Genomic DNA, 25,958 nt, shown 5'->3' on the forward strand with positions numbered 1-25,958 from the left:
GGTGAAAAAACTACCTGTAGTTTTTCCTGAATCAGAGGAATTGAATGATGTATGTGATGAAGCGTGGGTTAACCCAGATAGAAAAGTGCTAATTTCAAAAAAGTTATTGGCATTATACCCTTTCCCGCCAGAGGTTAGGGCGCGCTGGGAAACACCCCCTAGGGTGGATAAGGCGCTCACACGCTTATCAAAACAAGTGGCGTTACCGTCTCCTGATACGGCCGCCCTCAAGGATCCAGCTGATAGGAGGCTGGAAACTACCCTAAAGAGTATATACACACATACTGGTGTTATACTGCGACCAGCCATCGCCTCAGCCTGGATGTGCAGTGCTGGGGTGGTCTGGTCGGATTCCCTGACTGAAAATATTGATACCCTGGATAGGGACAGTATTTTATTGACTATAGAGCAATTAAAGGATGCTTTTCTTTATATGCGAGATGCTCAGAGGGATATTTGCACTCTGGCATCGAGAGTAAGTGCGATGTCCATATCTGCCAGAAGAAGTTTATGGACGCGACAGTGGTCAGGTGATGCGGATTCCAAACGACATATGGAAGTATTGCCGTATAAAGGGGAAGAATTATTTGGCGTAGGTCTATCGGATCTGGTGGCCACGGCAACTGCCGGAAAATCCACCTTTTTACCTCAGACCCCCTCCCAACAGAAAAAGACACCGTCTTTTCAGCCGCAGTCCTTTCGGTCCTATAAGAACAAGAGGGCAAAAGGACAGTCATATCTGCCCCGGGGCAGAGGAAGGGGTAAGAGAGGGCAGCAAGCAGCCCCTGCCCAGGAACAGAAGCCCTCCCAGGGTTCTGCAAAGCCCTCAGCATGACGCTGGGGCTGTACAAGCGGACTCAGGAGCGGTGGGGGGTCGACTCAGGAATTTCAGCGCACAGTGGGCTTGCTCACAGGTGGACCCTTGGATCCTGCAGGTAGTATCTCAGGGTTACAGGTTGGAATTCGAGAAGTCTCCCCCTCGCCGGTTCCTAAAGTCTGCTTTGCCAACGTCTCCCTCAGACAGGGCGACGGTATTGGAAGCCATTCACAAGCTGTTTTCTCAGCAGGTGATAGTCAAGGTACCCCTCCTACAACAGGGAAAGGGGTATTACTCCACGCTATTTGTGGTACCGAAGCCGGACGGCTCGGTAAGACCTATTCTAAATCTGAAATCTTTGAACCTGTACATACAAAAATTCAAGTTCAAGATGGAATCACTCAGAGCAGTGATAGCGAATCTGGAAGAAGGGGACTTTATGGTGTCCCTGGACATAAAGGATGCTTACCTGCATGTCCCAATTTGCCCTTCACATCAAGGGTACCTCAGGTTCGTGGTGCAAAACTGTCATTATCAGTTTCAGACGCTGCCGTTTGGATTGTCCACGGCACCTCGGGTCTTTACCAAGGTAATGGCCGAAATGATGATTCTTCTGCGAAGAAGAGGCGTATTAATTATCCCTTACTTGGACGATCTCCTGATAAGGGCAAGGTCCAGAGAACAGCTGGAGGACGGAGTAGCACTAACCCAAGTAGTGCTGCAACAACACGGGTGGATTCTGAATTTTCCAAAATCTCAGTTGACCCCGACAACACGTCTGCTGTTCCTGGGAATGATTCTGGACACTGTTCAGAAAAAGGTGTTTCTTCCGGAGGAGAAAGCCAAGGAGTTATCCGAACTTGTCAGGAACCTCCTAAAACCAGGAAAAGTGTCTGTGCATCAATGCACAAGAGTCCTGGGAAAGATGGTGGCTTCTTACGAAGCAATTCCATTCGGCAGATTCCACGCACGAACTTTTCAGTGGGATCTGCTGGACAAATGGTCCGGATCGCATCTGCAGATGCATCAGCGGATAACCTTATCGCCACGGACAAGGGTGTCTCTTCTGTGGTGGTTGCAGAGTGCTCATCGGTTAGAGGGCCGCAGATTCGGCATACAGGACTGGGTCCTGGTGACCACGGATGCCAGTCTGAGAGGCTGGGGAGCGGTCACACAGGGAAGAAACTTCCAGGGAGTATGGTCAAGCCTGGAGATGTCTCTTCATATAAATATACTGGAGCTAAGAGCAATTTACAATGCTCTAAGCCTGGCAAAACCCCTGCTTCAGGGTCAGCCGGTGTTGATCCAGTCGGACAACATCACGGCAGTCGCCCACGTAAACAGACAGGGCGGCACAAGAAGCAGGAGAGCAATGGCAGAAGCTGCAAGGATCCTTCGCTGGGCGGAAGATCATGTGATAGCACTGTCAGCAGTGTTCATTCCAGGAGTAGACAACTGGGAAGCAGACTTCCTCAGCAGACACGATCTACACCCGGGAGAGTGGGGACTTCATCCAGAAGTCTTCCACATGATTGTGAACCGTTGGGAAAAACCAAAGGTGGATATGATGGCGTCTCGCCTCAACAAAAAACTGGACAGGTATTGCGCCAGGTCAAGAGACCCTCAGGCAATAGCTGTGGACGCTCTGGTAACACCGTGGGTGTACCAGTCAGTGTATGTGTTTCCTCCTCTGCCTCTCATACCCAAAGTACTGAGAATTATACGGCAAAGGGGAGTAAGAACGATACTCGTGGCTCCGGATTGGCCAAGAAGAACTTGGTACCCGGAACTTCAGGAGATGCTCACGGAAAATCCGTGGCCTCTACCTCTAAGACGGGACCTGATTCAGCAGGGACCGTGTCTATTCCAAGACTTACCGCGGCTGCGTTTGACGGCATGGCGGTTGAACGCCGAATTCTAAAGGAAAAAGGCATTCCAGAAGAGGTCATTCCTACACTGGTTAAAGCCAGGAAGGAGGTGACTGCACAACATTATCACCGCATTTGGAGAAAATATGTTGCGTGGTGTGAGGCCAGGAAGGCCCCCACGGAGGAATTTCAACTGGGTCGATTCCTACATTTCCTGCAAACAGGATTGTCTATGGGCCTCAAATTGGGGTCCATTAAGGTTCAAATTTCGGCCCTGTCGATTTTCTTCCAGAAAGAATTGGCTTCAGTTCCTGAAGTCCAGACTTTTGTAAAAGGAGTACTACATATACAGCCCCCGGTTGTGCCCCCAGTGGCTCCGTGGGACCTGAATGTAGTTTTGGATTTTCTCAAATCCCATTGGTTTGAGCCACTCAAATCGGTGGATTTGAAATATCTTACATGGAAAGTAACCATGCTACTGGCCCTGGCTTCAGCCAGGAGAGTATCAGAATTGGCGGCTTTATCGTATAAGAGCCCATATCTGATTTTCCATTCGGACAGGGCAGAACTGCGGACGCGTCCTCAGTTTCTGCCTAAGGTGGTGTCAGCGTTTCACCTGAACCAGCCTATTGTGGTGCCTGCGGCTACTAGCGATTTGGAAGATTCCAAGTTGCTGGACGTTGTCAGGGCATTGAAAATATACATTTCAAGGACGGCTGGAGTCAGAAAATCTGACTCGCTGTTTATACTGTATGCACCCAACAAGCTGGGTGCTCCTGCTTCTAAGCAGACGATTGCTCGTTGGATTTGTAGCACAATTCAACTTGCACATTCTGTGGCAGGCCTGCCACAGCCTAAATCTGTCAAGGCCCATTCCACAAGGAAGGTGGGCTCATCCTGGGCGGCTGCCCGAGGGGTCTCGGCATTACAACTCTGCCGAGCAGCTACGTGGTCGGGGGAGAACACGTTTGTAAAATTCTACAAATTTGATACCCTGGCTAAAGAGGACCTGGAGTTCTCTCATTCGGTGCTGCAGAGTCATCCGCACTCTCCCGCCCGTTTGGGAGCTTTGGTATAATCCCCATGGTCCTGACGGAGTCCCCAGCATCCACTTAGGACGTCAGAGAAAATAAGATTTTACTTACCGATAAATCTATTTCTCGTAGTCCGTAGTGGATGCTGGGCGCCCATCCCAAGTGCGGATTGTCTGCAATACTTGTACATAGTTATTGTTACAAAAAAATCGGGTTGTTATTTGTTGTGAGCCGTCTGTTCAGAGGCTCCTACGTTTGTCATACTGTTAACTGGATTTAGATCACAAGTTATACGGTGTGATTGGTGTGGCTGGTATGAGTCTTACCCGGGATTCAATATCCTTCCTTATTGTGTACGCTCGTCCGGGCACAGTATCCTAACTGAGGCTTGGAGGAGGGTCATAGGGGGAGGAGCCAGTACACACCACCTGATCCTAAAGCTTTAGTTTTGTGCCCTGTCTCCTGCGGAGCCGCTATTCCCCATGGTCCTGGCGGAGTCCCCAGCATCCACTACCGACTACGAGAAATAGATTTATCGGTAAGTAAAATCTTATTTTACACTGTTGGGGACATGGTTCCAGCGCCATTGCAGCAGGGGGCAGAGCTTCTTTAGAGTGGGACTAGCGTCTTCCTGGCACCATTTCCTGCACTCACAGTGCTGCTGCAGGACTGCCAGCTCCTCCAAGAGATGCTACACCGCCAGACACTGTTACAGGGGTGTAGTTAAGGGGGAGAGCCAGCTGTTGCACCCTTGCATTAGGCTCCTCACGCACTGTACAGTAAATTGCCTCTCTCCTAGCAGTTCAATTGTTAGTATCAGGCTGTGTGCTGGTTCCTCCTCTCTGAGTCTGTCCACACATTCTAGGCTGGGCAGACTTGCTTCTACCCTGTGACTGTCTATGTGTGTGAATGTAAATGTCCTCTGTCAGCATGGTGAAAAAAGTTGTGTGTGCTGTTTGTCACACCAGGTTTTTTCCCCCTCTCCTGCGGATTCTCTCATGTGTGAACAATGCAGTCAGCCCTCACAAACTAGTGGGGCTTCTGGGGGTGAATTGCAGGAGCTCATTGGCTCAGTTCAATTAAAACTATGATGGCTGACACGTCAAATGAATCAACTACTGCTAGGCAGGAAAAGCAGCAGTTACAACTGTCTATTGCTGCTCTGACAAAAGATAAGGCAGACAGCAGACGTGTCTCTTTCTCTTTTTCTCTCTCTCTTTCTCTCTTTCTCTTTTTCTCTCTTTTTCTCTCTCTTTCTTTCTTTTTCTTTCTCTCTCTCTCTCTCTCTCTCTCTCTCTCTCTCTCTCTCTCTCTCTCTCTCTCTCATCCTTTACCCCAAAAAACTGCGTTACCTGATATCCTCTCGGAATCCGTGGAGGAGGTACCAGAGATGGAAGAGGGGGAGGAGCTGGAATCTAATACTGAGTTAGATGAATTCTCTACTGCACATGGGGTGGAGTCCCTTATAATTGCAATAGGAGATGCCTTAAATATTCCTGATGATGAATCGGATGTGCAGCAATCCTTTTTCTCTGCGCAGAAAAAGGTACAGGTCATATTTCGTGACGCAAAGGAAATTGGATTACCTTTTCAGGGAACCATGGGTTACTCCTGATAACAAATGCCAAGTGTCAAAAAAATGGATGGCCGCTTTTCCATTTGCTCAGGAAGGGCGTAAAGTGGGGGGAAACTCCCCTGCCGGTGGACACCTCAGTGTCACGCGTGTCTAAAAAGTTTGTTTTGCCGGTTCCAGGGGCCACAACCTTAAAGGAACCTGCAGATAGGAAAATAGAAGCAACTTTAAAATCTATTTATGTTGCTGCGGGGGCATCCCAAAGGCCTGCTATTGCGGGTTGTTGGGTGACGCACTCCATACACACTTGGGCTGGTAACATTGAGGAGGGCCTCGCAGGGGATAATAGTGTTCACTCTAGGATTTTTTTAGGGCAGGGTGCTGATCACGGGGAGGGCACATTTTTCATTCGGGAGGGCAAAATTAAGTACATACTATAATGCTTGGTCCTCCCATTCCCACATGTCAAAGCATGGACATTGCGCGCCGAAGACGCGCAGCAAAAATTGAGGGCGTTGTTTCATGGGGAAGGGGCGTGGCCACATAATAGTGGCAATTCTCATTACACCACACAGTAGTGCAGCTAATACACACTGCACCAGGTAGAACCTCCTATACACACTGCGACAGGTAGAGCACGTTATACATATTGCGCCAGATAGAGCACGTTCTACACTTTGCGCGAGGCAGAGCACGTTATACACATTGCACCAGGTAGAGAGCACTGAGAAACATTGCACCAGGTAGAGAGCACTGAGAAACATTGCACCAGGTAGAGAGCACTGAGAAACATTGCACCAGGTAGAGAGCACTGAGAAATATTGCACCCGGTAGAGAGCACTGAGGCACACTGCACCCGGTAGAGAGCACTGAGGCACACTGCACCCGGTAGAGAGCACTGAGGCACACCACCCGGTAGAGAGCACTGAGGCACACTGCACCCGGTAGGTCATATTTTTGATCTCCACTTTTTTTTTGTGCTAATTTTACTTACTGGGGGCTGATGCTGCAGCAGTTTATTGCGCTGATCCCCCCTCACACACCGCATAGCTGATTGAAAATGGCCACCACACTGATCCTCCCCCGGGTCCTCTTTTATAGGATCATGTACACAGAGGAGGGAGGGCTGGGTTTGCTTCGGCGGGAGAAGCAAACACAGCCCTCCTCATCTTACCAGATCCCCAGCAGCCTGTACAGTGTTGCCTTCAGCGCGACAAGCCTAAGGCAGCTGCAGGGAGGAGTGACCGCGCGGTGGGACAGAGCGACGGGGAGGAGTGACATCTCGGCAGGGGGGAGTGACAGCTCGGCGGAGAGGCGTGACATTGCGGCAGGGGGCAGTGACAGCGCGCCCGGCGCAGCGGTGAGTAGGTGGACCTTTAGTAATCAGCAGGGCGGGCACAAACGGGCAGGGCGCATTCTGCCACTCAGAAAAGGGGCATGGCGCAACGCCCCGTGAAAGAAGGCTAGCGTGAACACTAGATAAGTCCCTGGCCTACTTGGTGTTGCTTGTTCAGCATATTCAGGATTCTGCCCGCTTCCTTTGTGATACCATCAAAGGAATCTGTGTTATTAATGCCCGTACCTCTACCATCGCGGCCTCTGCACGCAGAGCGTTGTGGTTATGCCAGTGGGTGGCAGACGCAGAGTCTAAAAAGAGTGTGGAAGCCTTACCCTTCACAGGTGATTGGCTGTTTGGAGGTGAGTTAGACAATTGGATTTCAAAGGCGACCGCTGGAAAGTCCCACGCACCTCCCCTCTGCTGCTCTGCCAGCTAGATGCTCTTACACTGGACCTTCTCTGCAGTCCTTTCAGACAGCGCGCTTTAAGGGTAAAGCCAGAGGTGCCTCAAATGCGGCATGAGGTTCCAGAGGTAAGTCGCGTAAGTCTGCTACCACAGGATCTGAGGACCAGGGCATCTGCTCTGGATCCTCAAAACCCTCAGCATGACTGTCGCTCTGCTCCAGGGGGATCTCGGGGTGGAGGCTTGTCTGTGATTCTTCAGCTCCAATTGGAACAGCTCCTGCCAGTACAACTGAGTGAAAGACCTGATCTCCAAGGGCTACAAACTGGTGTTCGACAGTTCTCTGCCTCACAGGTTTTTCAAATCAGCTTTACCAGGAGGCCATTCAAAAGTTAGTCCAGGTCATTGTTCCTGTGCCACTTTCGTCAACTGGGCGAAGGATACTATTCCAGCCTCTTTGTGGTACCAAAACCGGTTCAATGATGCCCATTTAGAACCTCAAATCGTTAAACCCATATCTGCGGGTTCTCCGGTTCAAAATGGAGTCTCTGAGAGCAGTGATCTCTGGTCTGGAGGAGTAGGAGTTCTTAGTCTCTTTGGACATAAAGGACGCCTACGTCCTTGTCCCAATATGGCTGCCTCCTCAGGCCTACCTCAGGTTTGCTCTGATGGAGGAACACTATTGGTTTCAGGCTCTGCCCTTCGGCCTATCCACAGCCCCAATGGTTTTCACCAAGGTAATGGCAGAAATGATGTTACAACTCGGGATTCAGGGGGTGACCATTATCCCCTAACTGGACGATCTGCTTATAAAAGCAAGGTCAAAAGAACTACTGCTGGACAGCATCTTCCGCACAACATCCCTGTTGTCGCGCCATGGTTGGATTCTGAACTTTCAGAAATTCCACCTGGAGCCAACCCTACGCCTCCCGTTCCTCGGGATGATCCTGGACACGGTGGCTCAAAAGTTTTTCCTTCCTGCAGACAAGGCGAAGGCGCTTCAGGACTTGGTTCAGGCGGTTCTACAGCCACACAGGGTCTCGGTACATCTTTGCACTGTCTGTTGGGAAAGATGGTGGCCTCCTTCAAGGCCATTCAATTCCATGCAAGGACCTTCCAACTGGATCTCCTAAAGAAGTGTTCGGGTTTACATCTGTAGATGCACCAGGTCATTCGTCTGTCACCACAGGCCAGGATTTCTCTTCTGTGGTGGTTGCATCCCTCCAACCTATTGGCGGGGTGGAGCTTCGGGATCCAGGATTGGATTCTCCTGACTACGGACGCCAGCCTTTGGGTCTGTAGTGCTGTTATCCAAGGGGCACGGTTCCAGGGCAGGTGGTCAAGCCTAGAGGCCTGCTTTCCAATAATCATACTGGAACTCTGAGCGATATACAATGCTCTGCTGCAGGGAGCTCATATGCTCCACGGTCAAGCCATTCAGGTTCAGTCAGACAATACCAAAGCAGTGGCATACTGTACGTCAATCGACAAGGAGGAACGAAGAGCAGGGCCTACATGCGGGAGGTATCCAAGATACTTCTCTGGGTAGTAAGGAATGCGAAAGCGGTGACGGCTATTTTCATTCCAGGACTGGACAACTGGGAGGCGGAATTCCTCAGTCGTCACGACCTCCACCCAGGAGAGTGGGGGTCTCCATCTGCAGGTGTTTCAGATGATAATGGATCTGTGGGGACGTCCGCAGCTCGATCTGATGGCCTCTCGACTCAACAACAAGCTTCCATGCTATTGTACCAGGACAAGGGACCCTCCGACAGTGGCAGTGGATGCGCTGACAACACCGTGGGCTTACGGGCTGGTGTACCTGTTTCCTCCGATTCCGTTGCTCCCTAGTATTCTAAAGAGAATCAGAAGAGAGGGAGTTTAGGCAATTCTCATTGCCCCCGACTGACCTCGAAGGGTTTGGTACTCTGATCTTCTGGCCATGGCCATAGAAGACCCCTGGCCCTTCCACTACGGCAGGATTGTCTTCAGCAAGGGTCGTTCATCTACCCGGACTTGCGGCGGCTTCGTTTGACAGCATGGCAGTTGAGCGGAATATTCTAACTAAGAAGGGTATTCCGGATAAGGTCATTACCACCATGGTTCAAGCCAGGAAGTCGGCCACGTCAAAGCATTACCACCATATCTGGAAACGATAAGTCTCGAGGTGTGAGAGCCGAAGGTATCTGGCTGAGGACTTCAACCTGGGGTGCTTTTTGCGCTTCCTACAGGCTGGTGTGGATATGGGCCTCAGGTTGGGCTCAATATAGGTCCAGACACCGGGGGGTCAGGTAAGGCGATTTGCAGCCTATACCTCCAGTTGTGGAGACCACCGGAGGCGCTGTTGTGGGTGTCTGGTTAGTCTGCAACCCTACTAGACCACCAGGGCTTTAACTGCTGGCATTGAGGACCATTACAGAGGCCAGTTGCCCGGGAGGTTAACGTTAGCATAGAGGAGGTAAGCTCTCCCCTCAATAGCCCCTCCCCCAGCTTAGAGCGCGATTCCTTACAGAGGCTTCTCGTCCCTCAGCTGCTACTCCTCACCCTCCTCCCACTGTGAGACACTCAGCAGCCATTTTCTAAACACCGCTAAAGCTGCAGGTCTCCGGAGCAGTTCGGTCCAGTCTCCTTATACAGCACTAATTCTACCAGCCTATTAAGGCTTAAGTAGTAGATTTAGTGCCCATTTCAAATATATATTATATGCATTGTATGTGACTTGTGCTAGCTCTGCTGTTGTTGTGATATACTGCCTCTGCATTCTTCTGTCAGTTATATCTATCCCTTTTGCTCCTTTCTTAACCCAATACCAGGTGTATATAGGTTCTACTATACCTCACATTTACTTGTATTTGTGAGGGGGTGTCACATTGCATTATCTGGCTATATACTGTACGTACTTTGTGCTTATTCTATTACTATTAGTAACATGCAGATCCTGTTGGATGGGCTTATTCCCTCTTGATCCTGTTCAGGGTGGTGTATGTATTAACGGTCATCCCACCTCACCAGCCCCTGTCCAGGAACCACTTTGGGTGTCTTCCTTCTCTAAGGTCATGACCGCTTGTCCGCTCCCACTCTGCCTCCTACATTGGGATTTCCACAGCAGTTACAACCAGCTTCAACTGTCCCCCCTATGTTTTTTCCCCACTCCGTTCAGAATCTGGCTTAAAAATCTGTCACCTTTCAGCAAATGGAGTGACAGACCGCTAGCAAACAAAGCGCACGGGCTGGCTGTGCCATCCTCACAGTCCACGCAGCTTTCAGATTCTGACGCGTCATCTGAGGAAGCAGATGCTCCCTCAGATGAGGAGGAACGACATTCTACCATGGGTGTCCATGCATTGAAATCAAGAGGATGGGAAACCGGCTCCTAAGCCTAAGGCTCCGATATTTAATCGCTGAAAGGTTTTTAATTCTGAATTCCCTCAGTCGGATCAGCTTACTGAACTCATGCGTGCAGCATTGAGTACTCCTGGCAGACTGTTCCAGCTCCCAAACAGAATGGTGTCTTTTTATCCTCTCCCAACTGGAGAATGTACTAAGTGGGAGGTTCCCCCTATGGTAGATTCTCATGTAGCATGCTTAGTTAGAAGCTCTCCATTGCCTATACCATCACAGTCTTCCCTCAAGGATAGCACAGATAGAAAGATTTGTGAAAAGTTAAAATTTACATATTTGCCTACAGGTGCCATTACTCGACCAGCTATGGCCTCATCCTGAGTAGCTAAGGCTATTGGAAGCTGGACGGATGCACTTGAAGACAGCCTCACATCAGACGCTAGCAGGGAACAACTGGCCCACATTTTCCATATCCTGGAAGCAGGCTCTTATCAGGGAGAAGCAGCGTTGGATACTGGAATTCTTCCTTCTAAGGCTTCTGCAACCTCTGTGGTCCCCCAAAGGGTCCTCTGGCTACAGTCCTGGAAAGCGGGCACTGATTCCAAGATGGTACTTGCATCTCCACCTTTCACAGTCAATTGGTGCTATTTAAACAGCGCAGGGATCATATATTATTGTTTCAGTAGTATATGGGCGCTGGGGTGTGAGCTGGTATACTCCCTCTGTGTTCTCTCTAACAGGCTTCCCTGTGGGTCTGTCCCCTATTGCCAGTGTGTGTGTGTCGGTACAGTGTGTCGACATGTCTGTGGCTGAGTGCTCCTCCCCGGAGGAAGTTACTGGGGGCGCAGAGAAGGATTTGGGAGTGACTCTGTCGGCACCGCCGACTGCTGATTGGGTGAATATGTTGAGTACATTGAATGCAAATGTGGCGTTATTGTCTAAGATGCTGGATAAATCTGATTCTCAGACACAAACGTGGAGAAAATCCATGGAGGACGCTTTAACCCAGGTACAGGCCCCCTCAGGGTCACAAAAGCGTTCATTTACCCAAATAGCTGATACGGATACCGACACGGACTCTGACTCCAGTGTCGACTATAGTGAGGCCAGTTTACATCCAAAATTGGTTAAGAGTATTCAGTACATGATTGTGGCTATTAAAGATGTTTTACATGTTTCTGAAGTGCCTGCGGTTCCTGATACAAGGGTTTGTTTGTATAAGGGAAAGAACCCTGCGGTGACGTTTCCCCCCTCTCATGAACTGAACGCTCTTTGTGAAAAAGCTTGGGAATCGCCTGATAAAAGGTGGCAGTTTCCCAAGAGAATTTTTATGGCATATCCTTTCCCCTCTGACGACAGGGAAAAGTGGGAGTCCTCTCCCAATGTGGACAAGGCTCTGTCCCGGCTGTCCAAGAAGGTGGCGCTTCAGTCTCCCGACACTGCTGCCCTCAAGGATCCTGCGGATCGTAAGCAGGAAACGACATTAAAGGCCATTTATTTCACTACAGGTTCACTCCTCAGACCTGCCGTGGCATCGGCATGGGTGAGTAGTGCTATTGCTAAGTGGGCTGATAATTTAGCATCGGACATGGATACCCTCGATAGGGATAACATTCTTTTGACTCTTGGTTATATCAGGGACGCTGCAGCTTACCTAAAGGATGCGGCGAGGGATATTGGCCTCTTGGGATCAAGGGCTAATGCCATGGCAGTCTCGGCCAGGAGAGCGCTGTGGATTCATCAATGGAATGCTGATGCCGACTCCAAGAAAGCTATGGAAGCTCTCCCTTATAAAGGTAGTGTCTTGTTTGGTGACGGCCTCGCTGACCTGGTGTCTACCGCTACAGCGGCTAAGTCATCTTTTCTTCCTTATGTTCCCGCACAGCAGAAAAAGGCACCCCTTTATCAGATGCAGTCCTTTTCGGCCTAACAGATACAAAAAAGGAAGAGGCTCGTCCTTCCTTGCTTCAAAAGGTAGAGAAAGGGGAAAAAGGTCGCCTGCTGTGTCAGGCTCCCAGGACCAAAAGCCCTCCCCGGCCTCTGCCAAGTCCACCGCATGACGCTGGGGCTCCCCTACGGGAGTCCGTGCCGGTGGGGCCCATCTCCGACTCCTCAGTCAGGTCTGGTTTCATTCGGGCCTAGATTCTTGGGTCTTAGACATAGTGTCCCAAGGGTACAAACAGGAGTTTCAGGAGATGCCCCCCCCCCCCCCCACACCGATTTTTCAAATCAGCCTTGCCAGTTTCGATCCCATAAAGGGAAGTGGTGAGTGCAGCGATACAAAAGCTGTATCAACAGAGTGTCATTGTTCCGGTACCTCCGGGGAGAAGGGTTCTATTCGAGCCTCTTTGTCGTGCCAAAGCCGGACGGCTCGATCAGACCGATCCTGAACCTAAAATCCCTCAATCTGTATTTGAAAACTTTCAAGTTCAAGATGGAATCTCTTCGAGCAGCGATCTCCAGTCTAGAAGGGGGGGATTTTATGGCGTCAGTCGACATAAAAGATGCATACTTACACGTCCCGATATATCCTCCACATCAAGCTTTCCTGAGATGTGCGGTGCAGGATTCTCATTACCAATTTCAGACGTTGCCGTTTGGGCTTTCCACGGCCCCAAGGGTCTTCACCAAAGTCATGGCGGAAATGATGGTACTCCTACGCAAGCAGGGTGTCACAATTATCCCGTACTTGGACGATTTCCTGATAAAGGATCGAAGGAGCAGTTGCTAAGAAATGTGGAGCTCTCCCTGACGGTTCTGCAACATCATGGTTGGATTCTAAATTTGCCAAAGTCTCAGTTGAGTCCGACAACTCGGCTGCCTTTCTTGGGCATGATCCTGGACACTGAACTGCAGAGAGTGTTTCTTCCGGCAGAAAAAGCTCTGGAAATCCAAGGCATGGTCAAAAAGATTCTGAAACCGGCAAGAGTGTCGATTCATCAATGCACTCGAGTGCTAGGGAAGATGGTTGCGGCGTACGAAGCCATTCCGTTTGGCAGGTTTCATGCCCGGGTGTTTCAGTGGGACCTGCTGGACAAATGGTCCGGGTCTCACCTACACATGCACCGAAAAATAAGTCTATCTTCCAGGTCCAGAATTTTTCTCCTGTGGTGGCTGCAAGTTCTCACCTTCTAGAGGGACGCAGGTTCGGGATCTAGGATTGGGTGCTGCTGACCACGGATGCAAGTCTCCGAGGCTGGGGAGCAGTCACACAAGGAAGAAGTTTCCAGGGAAAATGGTCAAGCCAGGAAACTTGTCTCCACATAAATGTTCTGGAGTTAAGAGCCATTTACAACGGCCTTCTGCAAGCGGAAAACCTTCTTCGAGGTCTACCTGTCCTGATTCAGTCGGACAACGTAACAACGGTGGCGTACGTAAACCGCCAGGGCGGAACAAAGAGCAGAGCGGCGATGACAGAGGCCACGAGAGTTCTCCGCTGGGAAAAGCACGTGACCGCTCTGTCAGCAGTCTTCCTTCCGGGCGTGGACAACTGGGAAGCAGACTTCCTCAGCAGACACGATCTCCACCCAGGAGAGTGGGCGCTTCACCAAGAGGTATTTGCAGAAGTGACAAGGCGTTGGGGAATTCCTCAAATAGACATGATGGCGTCTCGCCTCAACAAGAAGCTTCTGAGGTATTGTTCCAGGTCAAAGGACCCCCAAGCCAGTGCAGTGGACGCCCTGGTAACTCCGTGGGTGTTTCAGTCGGTGTATGTGTTCCCTCCACTTCCTCTCATTCCAAAAGTGTTGAAGATCATAAGACGAACAAGGGTTCCGGCAGTACTCGTCGTTCCAGATTGGCCACGGAGGGCCTGGTACCCGGATCTTCAGGAATTGCTCATAGAAGATCCTTGGCCGCTTCCTCTCAGAGAGGACCTGTTACTGCAGGGGCCATGCGTATTTCAAGACTTACCGCGGCTGCGTTTGACGGCATGGAGGTTGAACGCCAAATTGTAGCTCAAAAGGGTATTCCCGGGGAAGTCATCCCCACTCTCCTTAAGGCTAGAAAGGAGGTCACGGCGAAGCATTATCACCGTATTTGGAGAAAATATGTGTTGTGGTGTGAAGCCAGGAAAGCTCCTACGGAGGAGTTTCAGCTGGGTCGTTTCCTCCATTTTTTGCAGGCAGGCGTGGATGCAGGCCTGAAATTGGGTTCCATCAAAGTGCAGATTTCGGCTTTATCTATTTTCTTTCAAAAGGAATTGGCCGCCCTTCCTGAGGTTCAGACTTTTGTGAAGGGAGTGCTGCATATCCATCCTCCGTTTGTAACACCGTGGGATCTTGACGTGGTGTTACAATTTCTTATGTCTCACTGGTTTGAACCTTTGCGGAAGGTTGAGTTGAAACTTCTCACTTGGAAAGTGGTCATGCTTTTGGCCTTGGCGTCCGCTAGATGGGTGTCGAAATTGGCGGCTTTGTCTCATAAGAGCCCATATTTGATTTTCCATGTGGATAGAGCGGAATTAAGGACTCGACAGCAATTTCTGCCGAAGGTGGTTTCTTCATTTCACATAAATCAACCTATTGTGGTTCCTGTAGCTACGGATGCTGTGACGGTGCCAAAATCTCTCGACGTCGTAAGAGCTTTGAAAATTTATGTCGCCAGAACGGCTCTTGTTAGGAAAACGGAGGCACTGTTTGTCCTGTATGCTTCCAACAAGATTGGAACTCATGCTTCCAAGCAGACTATTGCACGCTGGATTTGTAATACGATTCAGCATGCTCATTCTACGGCTGGACTGCCGTTGCCAAAGTCCAGTGAAGGCCCATTCTACCAGGAAGGTGGGCTCATCTCGGGCGGCTGCCCGAGGGGTCTCGGCACTTCAACTTTGCCGAGCAGCTACATGGTCGGGTTCAAACACTTTTGCTAAGTTCTACAAGTTTGATACCCTGGCTGATGAGGACCACATGTTTGCTCAATCGGTGCTGCAGAGTCGTCCGCACTCTCCCGCCCGGTCTGGAGCTTTGGTATAGACCCCATGGTCCTTTTGGAGTCCCCAGCATCCTCTAGGACGTAAGAGAAAATAGGATTTTAATACCTACCGGTAAATCCTTTTCTCCTAGTCCGTAGAGGATGCTGGGCGCCCATCCCAGTGCGTACTGTTACTTGCAGTTGAATTGTTAGTGGTTGTTTTCGGTTGCACGAAGGTTGTATGTCGGTTATGTTCAGTTTGTTGCTGTTTTTCGTTCAAACTGTTATCTGGTATTCCTGCTAATCCAGTTGTACGGTGTGTTTGTGGTGTGAGCTGGTATGTATCGCACCCTTAGTGCAACAAAAATCCTTTTCCTCGAAATGTCCGTCTCCCTGGGCACAGTTCCTATAACTGAGGTCTGGAGGAGGGGCATAGAGGAAGGAGCCAGTTCACACCCATTCAAAGTCTTATAGTGTGCCCGTGTCCCCTGCGGATCCCGTCTATACCCCATGGTCCTTTTGGAGTCCCCAGCATCCTCTACGGACTAGGAGAAAAGGATTTACCGGTAGGTATTAAAATCCTATTATTTCTGTCTGGTTAATGCCACAGTAATTTTATCCTTTCCTGGAATGGATAGGGAAAAATAATGTGCCAAAAAGAAAATTGGGTGCATTTAAAGCATGGTTGTATAATACCCGGATGATTTCTATGTTAATGTGGCCTCACTTCAAAATAACCTTGATAGAAAATGCTGAAACCTTTTTAAATTCTATTTTTGTGACTGTTGGGGCTTCTCTTGTCTTATTTTGTGTTCAGTCTGGTTTAACAAAGGGTCTGGTTATAGTTCTGCCTTAGTTGTATGAGTGTGGACAGAAGTCTAACTTAAGAAACTGGAAGGTGACTCAAAATCAAAGTAACTTCTTTGGTATAGCTAGATAACATTAGTCACGTCAAAAGCTCTGTCATTCAAGTTGATGTTCCCAATTTCGGACGTCTTAGGTTATCTGCCTGCTTGCCCTTCAGTAAGATTAAGAGGGTAAATATTCTGTTCCCAATGGAGGACAGCAAATAGGGAAAGACTGACTTGGTCAAATAAGAGATTAGCCTTCAAGACCTCAGAGATTATTTGATGTTGGCATGGCCCATCAAGGGGCTACTGGCGTGGGAGGAGTTTTCTTCAAATACCAAGCAGTATCCTAGGCTAAAGTTAAATATAGACATGTTTTTAGCTGCATATGAAAAGATCTTCCTGGAGTTAAGAAAAAAACCCAAATGGTACTGTTGGATACTATTTTCTCTTTTTTTACTTTTCTTGGGATTGGTCTTTCCAATTACAGAAAAGAAAAAAGGTTGAGATTCTATTGAAATATTTTCAAAGTTCATAAACTATTTGGAACTTACACCACAATTTGAAGTTTAAAGACCATAACACCCATCCTTTACTCGATTGGTTCAAGATGTGTGGACAGTCATGTAAAAGGATAAATCAAGCGTTGGACAATTTTTTTAAAAGGGAAAATCATGTACAAGTTCAGCTGGCATTCCCATGTGGCCACCAAACTTGAACTTCATTACATCCCCCTCCTAGACTCTGAAAGCTGTCATATTAGTGGAGAGAATAATGAGTTCATGTTAATGGACACCAGGGGGTATATTTACCAAAGTGCAGGTTTATAGAAGTGGAAATGTTGCCCTGAGGAATTAATCAGATTCTACTTATTTATTTAGCACCTTCTAGAATATAATACCTAGAATCTGATTGGTTGCTATGGGCAGCATCTCTACTTCTATAAACCTGCACTTTAGTAACGATACCCCCAGGAATGCACACTTATGTTGAGGTGAACTGTTTTGAGCTGGAACCGTCCAACCACCAAGCCCGAGGATAAACCCTCAGCTTGACGGGGCACGCCTCCTCCTTGGGGATCCCAGGGTGAGAGGCCGACTTCTTCAGTTCACCCTTTCTTGATGTTCGTTTACGGCAGATGCCTGGGTACAGAAAGTGGTCTCTCCCGGGTATGCTCTCTCCTTCTTGAGGCGTCCTCCCTGACAATATTGTCATACAAGCCCTCCTGCAGAATTCAGTAAAACTAAGGCTCTGCGAATAGCTATTAACTCCTTACTACAATCAGGTGTGATTATTCTTGTCCCCATGTCTCAACAGGGTCAGGGCTTTTACTCAACACTCAGTTGAGGAAGAGGGTTACCCTTCTCGGTCACCACTTCCAGTCTCCTGTTTTTGAGAGTGTGTTTCCTGTGTGTACAATCCTTCATTCTCTCCTCTCCAGCTCCTACTTTAGGTTTGTTAACTAAAACTGAAGAGCCTGAGCTGTGGGTGGGGTATGAGGGAGAAGAACTAGTGCATCTTGGAGCTTCAAAAGCTTAACTGTTCGGTGCCTGATCCTGGTATCCACCATCATATCCCAAGGTCATCCTTGTAGATCCTATGGACCTTGAAGAACACGCACAGAAACACACCGCTAACTTTGTGCTGAGTACTGCAGTTTCTCCCATTTCAGGATGGGGGCCTGTCTCTTAGCCAATCTGAGCCCAGCAGACACTACTGAAGAATTCCTGCACCTGATCAGGAAAATCCCCAGTGTTACAGCAGCATCTGCCGCTTCGTATATACGGAGATGGGGTGGGTGCCTGTGCTCTACTAGACTATTTTTTTTTTTTTTTATCTTTAAATTAAAACTGGTGGTCTGAATAAATTATTACTGCTGTGTGCTTGTGGGATTTTGGGGGTAATTCCAAGTTGATCGCAGCAGGAATTCTGTTAGCAATTGGGCAAAACCATGTGCACTGCAGGGGAGGCAGTTATATGGCCTCCAGTTCTGGAGGCCATATCTTCAAAAGGATATTAATACATTAGAAACTGTACAAAGGAGGGCAACTAAAATGGTGCATGGCCTACATCACAAAACATACCCAGAAAGACTAAGAAATCTCAATATGTATAGTTTGGAGCAGAGAAGAGAAAGGGGGGACATGATAGAAACTTTCAAATATATGAAGGGTTTTAACAAAGTCCAGGAGGGAAACATTCTCCAAATGAAGAGAAGCAATAGGACACGAGGACATGCACTGAGACTGGAGGGGGGGAGGTTCAGGGGAAATTTGCGGAAAAATTATTTCACAGAAAGGGTAGTGGACAAGTGGAATAGCCTCCCATCAGAGGTGGTAGAGGCTAAGACAGTAGAGCAATTTAAACATGCATGGGATAGACATAAGGATATCCTTACAAAGAAATAAGGAACAAATAAGGTTAGTGATAAAAAAAAAAATAATATATAAAAAAAAAAGGGGCAGACTAGATGGGCCAAGTGGTTCTTATCTGCCGACAAATTCTATGTTTCTATGTTTCTATGTGCAGAGAGAGTTAGATTTGGGTGTGGTGTGTTCAATCTGCAATCTAATTTGCAGTGTAAAAATAAAGCAGCCAGTATTTACCCTGCACAGAAATAAAATAACCCACCCAAATCTAACTCTCTCTGCAAATGTTATATCTGACTCCCCTGTAGTGCACATGGTTTTGCCCAACTGCAAAAAAAATTCCTGCTGTGATCAACTTGGAATTACCCCCTTTGTTTTTCTTTTTCCTCTTGGTTTTGTTTCCCTCTGACTCAATAATATGATGCTTGGTTAGAAAAATAATGGAGTTTCCTGCAGGATGGTTATAATGGAAGAGGGAGGCGCACAAAACATTTTAAACCACCTCTTTTTTTCTTTTCTTTTTTTTTCTCTTTTGTTATAGACTCCATACAAGAAACCACAAAGTTACGGTTGCAGCTTCAACATCTTCAGTCTTCAAAAATGATTAGTGATGGCATGAATAAGGCTTTGCAGGTCAGTGGGTTTTTTTTTTTGTTAATCTCCTATATAATAGCCCAGGTTACATCCAATGGGAGGCTCTGCCTTTTGGCTGCTGTGTGTTCCCAGAGCAAGATTAACAATGGAGTTGATGAAGCTGCAGCTCCAGGTCCACACCCCAAAATAGGCCCACTGCATCTGCAGCAAGTCTCTGCGCTGTAGATAGGACGCTGCAGTAGAAGGTTTTTTTTTCCCCCCTATGTCCTGCTGCCAATCCGCCTGCCCCCTCTGGTATCAACAATCCCCACTCCCTAGCCGCGGCGCAGGTGGAAGAAAAGCTGCTGCTGCCGCCACCGGCATAGATGTGTATGAAAGCGGCACAGCGGAAGGCTTTCATAGCCCTCCCTGCGCCGCATACTCTCTGAGCCCCGGAGCCTCCTCTGCGTGTGATGTCACAGAAGTGCCTCCACGCCACTGACGCGCCCAGATCCCCAGAGGCCCTGACTCCGCAGCACAGCACCTGGGCTGCCAGCCTGGAAGCCCCGAGATGGCTAATGTAACGGATAGAGTGGGTGATATCGCGGAGGGTAATGTCTGGATGCTGAATCAATGTAAAAGGTGACAGTGCTGTGCAGTGTCACACTGCACAGCACTCTCACCTTTACATTGATTCAGCAAGTCAGTCAGTTCTTCCAGCCAGTCACTATTGTTAGCGCTGGTGTACCAATGCGCCGCATTACAGGGAAGTAGATGCACTAAATAAACTACAGCTCCCAGCAGGCCTTAGCGACGAAGCATTTTGGCGCTAAGGCCTGCTGGGAGCTGTAGTTTATTTAGTGCATCTACTTCCTTGTAATGCGGCGTGTTGGGACACCTGCGCGAACAATAGTGACTGGCTGCTGTGCGAGTCTCCGGGAGAACCACTGCCAAAGAGAGGACAGCAGCTTAGATGCTTCCAGGAGGAGAAGCATTACCCGCCCCTCCTCCCCCACTCGCAGTACCTCCGGGCCCCACCCGCGGCACCCCCGCAACCGCTCCTCCCCCACCAGCGGCACCCCCGGACCCCATCCGCATCTCCCCCGCACCCGCTACTCTCCCAACCACAGCACCTACTAGGTGCTTCATCAGGCCCTGCATGCGCTGTTCACGCCGTTGCAAGGGGCTACGACCCCTTAACCATCGCACACTCTTTGTCCGTGCAATATTTAACCACTCACACAATTATGATTGGAGGTAATACTCCATATAATACAAATATTGCACGCCACAAGGGCTTGCAAGGGTTAAGGGGGCGTAGCCCCTTACAACGGTGTGAAGAGCGCCCGTTGGGCGCGATGAATCACCTAGTACACAGGTTCTCAAACTCGGTCCTCAGGACCCCACACAGTGCATGTTTTGCAGGTAAACCAGCAAGTGCACAGGTGTATTAATTACTCACTGACACATTTTAAAAGGTCTACAGGTGGAGCTAATTATTTCACTTGCAATTCTGTGAGACCTGCAAAACATGCACTGTGTGGGGTCCTGAGGACCGAGTTTGAGAACCGGTGACCTAGTATATCTGTGAACAGCAATTTCTTCTAAAGCTTGGGGTAATTTTTAGAACTGATATGTTTTGGGCAGTAAGTAAGAGAGACAGGTTATGTGAGTAATATACTTTTTATTTTGTTATGTTTATTTATTTAGGAAGAAGTGAATGAACTAAAGCAGCAAATTACAATGTATGAATCTGCTGCCAGAATTGGGGTTTTCATCAATGGGGAAGAGCAAGAAGAACTGTCTGACTCTTACGTTGATTTGGGAATTAAGAAAGTAAATTGGCAAAAGTCACGATTCCACAGGTATTACTCCTCAGGCCCATTAAATAAATATTCCCCCATGTACAGATGTCTCCACACTAACTATTCTCAAATTGCGCCAAAAATTATGCATACTGACATACAGTTTGCTTCTTGGTTGTATCACTAATATAAAAAAATCACAGTGCACAAGTACCATGGACACTGCCACTGGGATTGCATGCCGCAGCATTGTGCGACTCGGGTGCTAACCTGGGGAAAAAGACAGGATGAGAGAGCCACACCATGCACTCCGTTACGCTGTGCTTAATCTGACTTCATCCAAACTCCATTGAGAAAAAAATTGTAATCCCAAACCCACAATATACTATAAGCAACTTTGGATGTGGCTACTGTGCAACACAGATGCTAAATGAAGATATAGGTAGGAAAGCCAGTGAATTGCTATCTGTGGCGAAGCATGTAAGTCATTCTATGCGTTTCTGCCCTATGGTGAAAATAGAATAGGTTAATGAGAACACATCTGTATAGGAAGATGCTGTGTTACCAGGACCTAAATTCCACTCTTTTTACTCGCTAGGAAAAATATTATTTCTCTGACGTCCTAGTGGATGCTGGGAACTCCGTAAGGACCATGGGGAATAGCGGGCTCCGAAGGAGGCTGGGCACTCTAGAAAGATTTCAGACTACCTGGTGTGCACTGGCTCCTCCCACTATGACCCTCCTCCAAGCCTCAGTTAGAATTCGTGCCCGGCCGAGGTTGGATGCACACTAGGGGCTCTCCTGAGCTCTTAGAAAGAATAGACTTAGGTTTTTTATTTTCAGTGAGACCTGCTGGCAACAGGCTCACTGCAGCGAGGGACTAAGGGGAGAAGAAGCGGCTTGCAGCCGGATTGGGCTTCTTAGGCTACTGGACACCATTAGCTCCAGAGGGATCGACCGCAGGCCCAGTCCTTGGTGTTCGGTCCCGGAGCCGCGCCGCCGTCCCCCTTACAGAGCCAGAAGCAAGAAGATGGTCCGGAAAATCGGCGGCATGAAGACTCTGTCTTCACCAAGGTAGCGCACAGCACTGCAGCTGTGCGCCATTGCTCCTCTCACACTTCACACTCCGGTCACTGAGGGTGCAGGGCGCTGGGGGGGGGCGCCCTGAGGCAGCAATAATAACACCTTGGCTGGCTAAAATACCTCAATATATAGCCCCAGAGGCTATATATGAGGTAAATACCCCTGCCAAAATTCCATAAAAAGCGGGAGAATAGGCCGCGAAAAAGGGGCGGAGCCTATCTCCTCAGCACACTGGCGCCATTTTTCCCTCACAGCTCGGCTGGATGGAAGCTCCCTGGCTCTTCCCTGCAATATACAGTAACAGTAAGAGGGAAAAAAGAGGGGGGCATTAAATTTGGCAGTATATATACATATATTATATGAAAAGCAGCTATTAGGGACATAACTCAGTTAGTCCCTGTATATATATATATATAGCGCTCTGGTGTGTGCTGGCATACTCTCACTCTGTCCCCCCAAAGGGCTTTCTCTATCGTCCTAGTGGATGCTGGGGTTCCTGAAAGGACCATGGGGAATAGCGGCTCCGCAGGAGACAGGGCACAAAAAGTAAAGCTTTTCCGATCAGGTGGTGTGCACTGGCTCCTCCCCCTATGACCCTCCTCCAGACTCCAGTTAGATTTTTGTGCCCGGCCGAGAAGGGTGCAATCTAGGTGGCTCTCCTAAAGAGCTGCTTAGAGAAAGTTTAGCTAGGTTTTTTATGTTACAGTGATTCCTGCTGGCAACAGGATCACTGCAGCGAGGGACTGAGGGGAGAAGGAGTCAACTCACCTGCGTGCAGGATGGATTGGCTTCTTGGCTACTGGACATCAAGCTCCAGAGGGACGATCACAGGTACAGCCTGGATGGTCACCGGAGCCGCGCCGCCGGCCCCCTTGCAGATGCTGAAGACAGAAGAGGTCCAGAATCGGCGGCTGAAGACTCCTGCAGTCTTCTAAAGGTAGCGCACAGCACTGCAGCTGTGCGCCATTTTCCTCTCAGCACACTTCACACGGCAGTCACTGAGGGTGCAGGGCGCTGGGAGGGGGGCGCCCTGGGAGGCAAAATGAGTACCTATAAAGGCTAAAAATACCTCACATATAGCCCTAGAGGCTATATGGAGATATTTAACCCCTGCCTGATTTCTCAAAATAGCGGGAGACGAGCCCGCCGGAAAAGGGGCGGGGCCTATCTCCTCAGCACACGGCGCCATTTCCTCTCACAGCTCCGCTGGTCAGGACGGCTCCCAGGTCTCTCCCCTGCACTGCACTACAGAAACAGGGTAAAACAGAGAGGGGGGGCAAATTTATGGCGATATTTTTATATAACAAAGCAGCTATAGGGGAGCACTTATTATAAGGCTATCCCTGATATATATATAGCGCTTTTGGTGTGTGCTGGCAAACTCTCCCTCTGTCTCCCCAAAGGGCTAGTGGGTCCTGTCTTCATTAGGAGCATTCCCTGTGTGTCTGCTGTGTGTCGGTACGTGTGTGTCGACATGTATGAGGACGATATTGGTGTGGAGGCGGAGCAATTGCCAAATATGGGGATGTCACCTCCTAGGGGGTCGACACCAGAATGGATGCCTTTATTTATGGAACTACGGGATAGTGTCAACACGCTAAAGCAGTCGTTTGACGACATGAGACGGCCGGACAATCAATTAGTGCCTGTCCAGGCGACTCAAACACCGTCAGGGGCTGTGAAACGCCCTTTGCCTCAGTCGGTCGACACAGACCCAGACACAGGCGATGACTCCAGTGGTGACGGTGACGAATCAACCGTATTTTCCAGTAGGGCCACACGTTATATGATTTTGGCAATGAAGGAGGCGTTACATTTAGCTGATACTACAGGTACCACTAAACAGGGTATTATGTGGGGTATGAAAAAACTACCTATAGTTTTTCCTGAATCAGAAGAACTAAATGACGTGTGTAATGAAGCGTGGGTTGCCCCTGATAAAAAGCTGATAATTTCAAAGAAATTATTGGCATTATACCCTTTCCCGCCAGAGGTTAGGGAGCGCTGGGAAACACCTCCTAGGGTGGACAAGGCGCTAACACGCTTATCTAAACAAGTGGCGTTACCCTCTCCTGAGACGGCCGCACTTAAAGATCCATCAGATAGGAGGATGGAAAATATCCAAAAAAGTATATACACACATGCAGGTGTTATACTACGACCAGCTGTAGCAACTGCCTGGATGGGCAGTGCGGGGGTAGTTTGGTCAGAATCCCTGATTGAAAATATTGATACCCTGGACAGGGACAATATTTTACTGTCGTTAGAACAAATAAAGGATGCATTTCTTTATATGCGTGATGCACAGAGGGATATATGCACACTGGCATCACGGGTAAGTGCTATGTCCATTTCGGCCAGAAGAGCTTTATGGACGCGACAGTGGACAGGCGATGCGGATTCAAAACGGCATATGGAAGTTTTGCCGTATAAGGGGGAGGAGTTATTTGGCGTCGGTCTATCAGATTTGGTGGCCACGGCTACAGCCGGGAAATCCACCTTTCTACCTCAAGTCACTCCCCAACAGAAAAAGGCACCGACTTTTCAACCGCAGCCCTTTCGTTCCTTTAAAAATAAGAGAGCAAAGGGCTATTCATATTTGCCACGAGGCAAAGGTCGAGGGAAGAGACAGCAACACGCAGCTCCTTCCCAGGATCAGAAGCCCTCCCCGGCTTCTACAAAAGCCTCAGCATGACGCTGGGGCTTCTCAAGCGGACTCGGGGACGGTGGGCGGTCGTCTCAAAAATTACAGCGCGCAGTGGGCTCACTCGCAAGTAGATCCCTGGATCCTGCAGATAATATCTCAGGGATACAGGTTGGAATTAGAGACAGATCCACCTCGCCGTTTCCTGAGGTCTGCTTTACCAACGTCCCCCTCCGAAAGGGAGACGGTGTTGGAAGCCATTCACAAGCTGTACTCTCAGCAGGTGATAGTCAAGGTACCTCTTCTGCAACAAGGGAAGGGGTATTATTCCACTCTTTTTGTGGTACCGAAGCCGGATGGCTCGGTAAGGCCTATTCTAAATCTGAAGTCCTTGAACCTGTACATAAAGAAGTTCAAGTTCAAAATGGAGTCACTCAGAGCAGTGATAGCGAACCTGGAAGAGGGGGACTTTATGGTATCCTTGGACATCAAGGATGCGTATCTCCACGTTCCAATTTACCCCTCACACCAGGGGTACCTCAGGTTCGTTGTACAAAACTGTCACTATCAGTTTCAGACGCTGCCGTTCGGATTGTCCACGGCACCTCGGATCTTTACAAAGGTAATGGCCGAGATGATGATTCTTCTTCGAAGAAAAGGCGTATTAATTATCCCATACTTGGACGATCTCCTAATAAGGGCGAGGTCCAGAGAACAGCTAGAGATGGGATTAGCACTGTCTCAAGAAGTGCTAAAACAGCACGGGTGGTTTCTGAATATTCCAAAATCCCAGTTAATGCCGACAACTCGTCTGCTGTTCCTAGGGATGATTCTGGACACGGTTCAGAAAAAGGTTTTTCTCCCGGAGGAAAAAGCCAAGGAGTTATCCGAGCTTGTCAGGAACCTCCTAAAACCAGGAAAGGTGTCTGTACATCAATGCACAAGAGTCCTGGGAAAAATGGTGGCTTCTTACGAAGCGATTCCATTCGGCAGATTCCACGCAAGAATTTTCCAAAGGGATCTGTTGGACAAATGGTCAGGGTCGCATCTTCAGATGCACCTACGGATAACCCTGTCTCCAAGGACAAGGGTGTCTCTTCTGTGGTGGTTGCAGAGTGCTCATCTATTGGAGGGCCGCAGATTCGGCATACAGGATTGGATCCTGGTGACCACGGACGCCAGCCTGAGAGGCTGGGGAGCAGTCACACAAGGAAGAAACTTCCAGGGAGTATGGACGAGCCTGGAAACGTCTCTTCACATAAACATTCTGGAACTAAGAGCAATATACAATGCTCTAAACCAGGCAGAACCTCTGCTTCAGGGAAAACCGGTATTGATCCAGTCGGACAA

General features: G+C 48.9%; 1 protein-coding gene across 6 annotated transcripts in view; it reads left to right on the top strand.

The window, feature by feature from the left end:
• CEP152 (centrosomal protein 152) overlaps positions 1-25,958 on the top strand; it is a 260,473-nt gene that overhangs the window by 60,354 nt on the left and 174,161 nt on the right. For all 6 annotated transcript variants that reach the window (XM_063926048.1, XM_063926043.1, XM_063926046.1 and 3 more), the window contains 2 exons: positions 19,045-19,136; positions 20,787-20,941. In XM_063926048.1, coding sequence (XP_063782118.1) covers positions 19,045-19,136; positions 20,787-20,941 — 247 coding nt within the window. The remainder of the gene's footprint in view (positions 1-19,044; positions 19,137-20,786; positions 20,942-25,958) is intronic.

The sequence above is a fragment of the Pseudophryne corroboree genome, chromosome 6 (genome assembly GCF_028390025.1).
Source record: "Pseudophryne corroboree isolate aPseCor3 chromosome 6, aPseCor3.hap2, whole genome shotgun sequence".
NCBI classification, from domain to species: Eukaryota; Metazoa; Chordata; class Amphibia; order Anura; family Myobatrachidae; genus Pseudophryne; species Pseudophryne corroboree.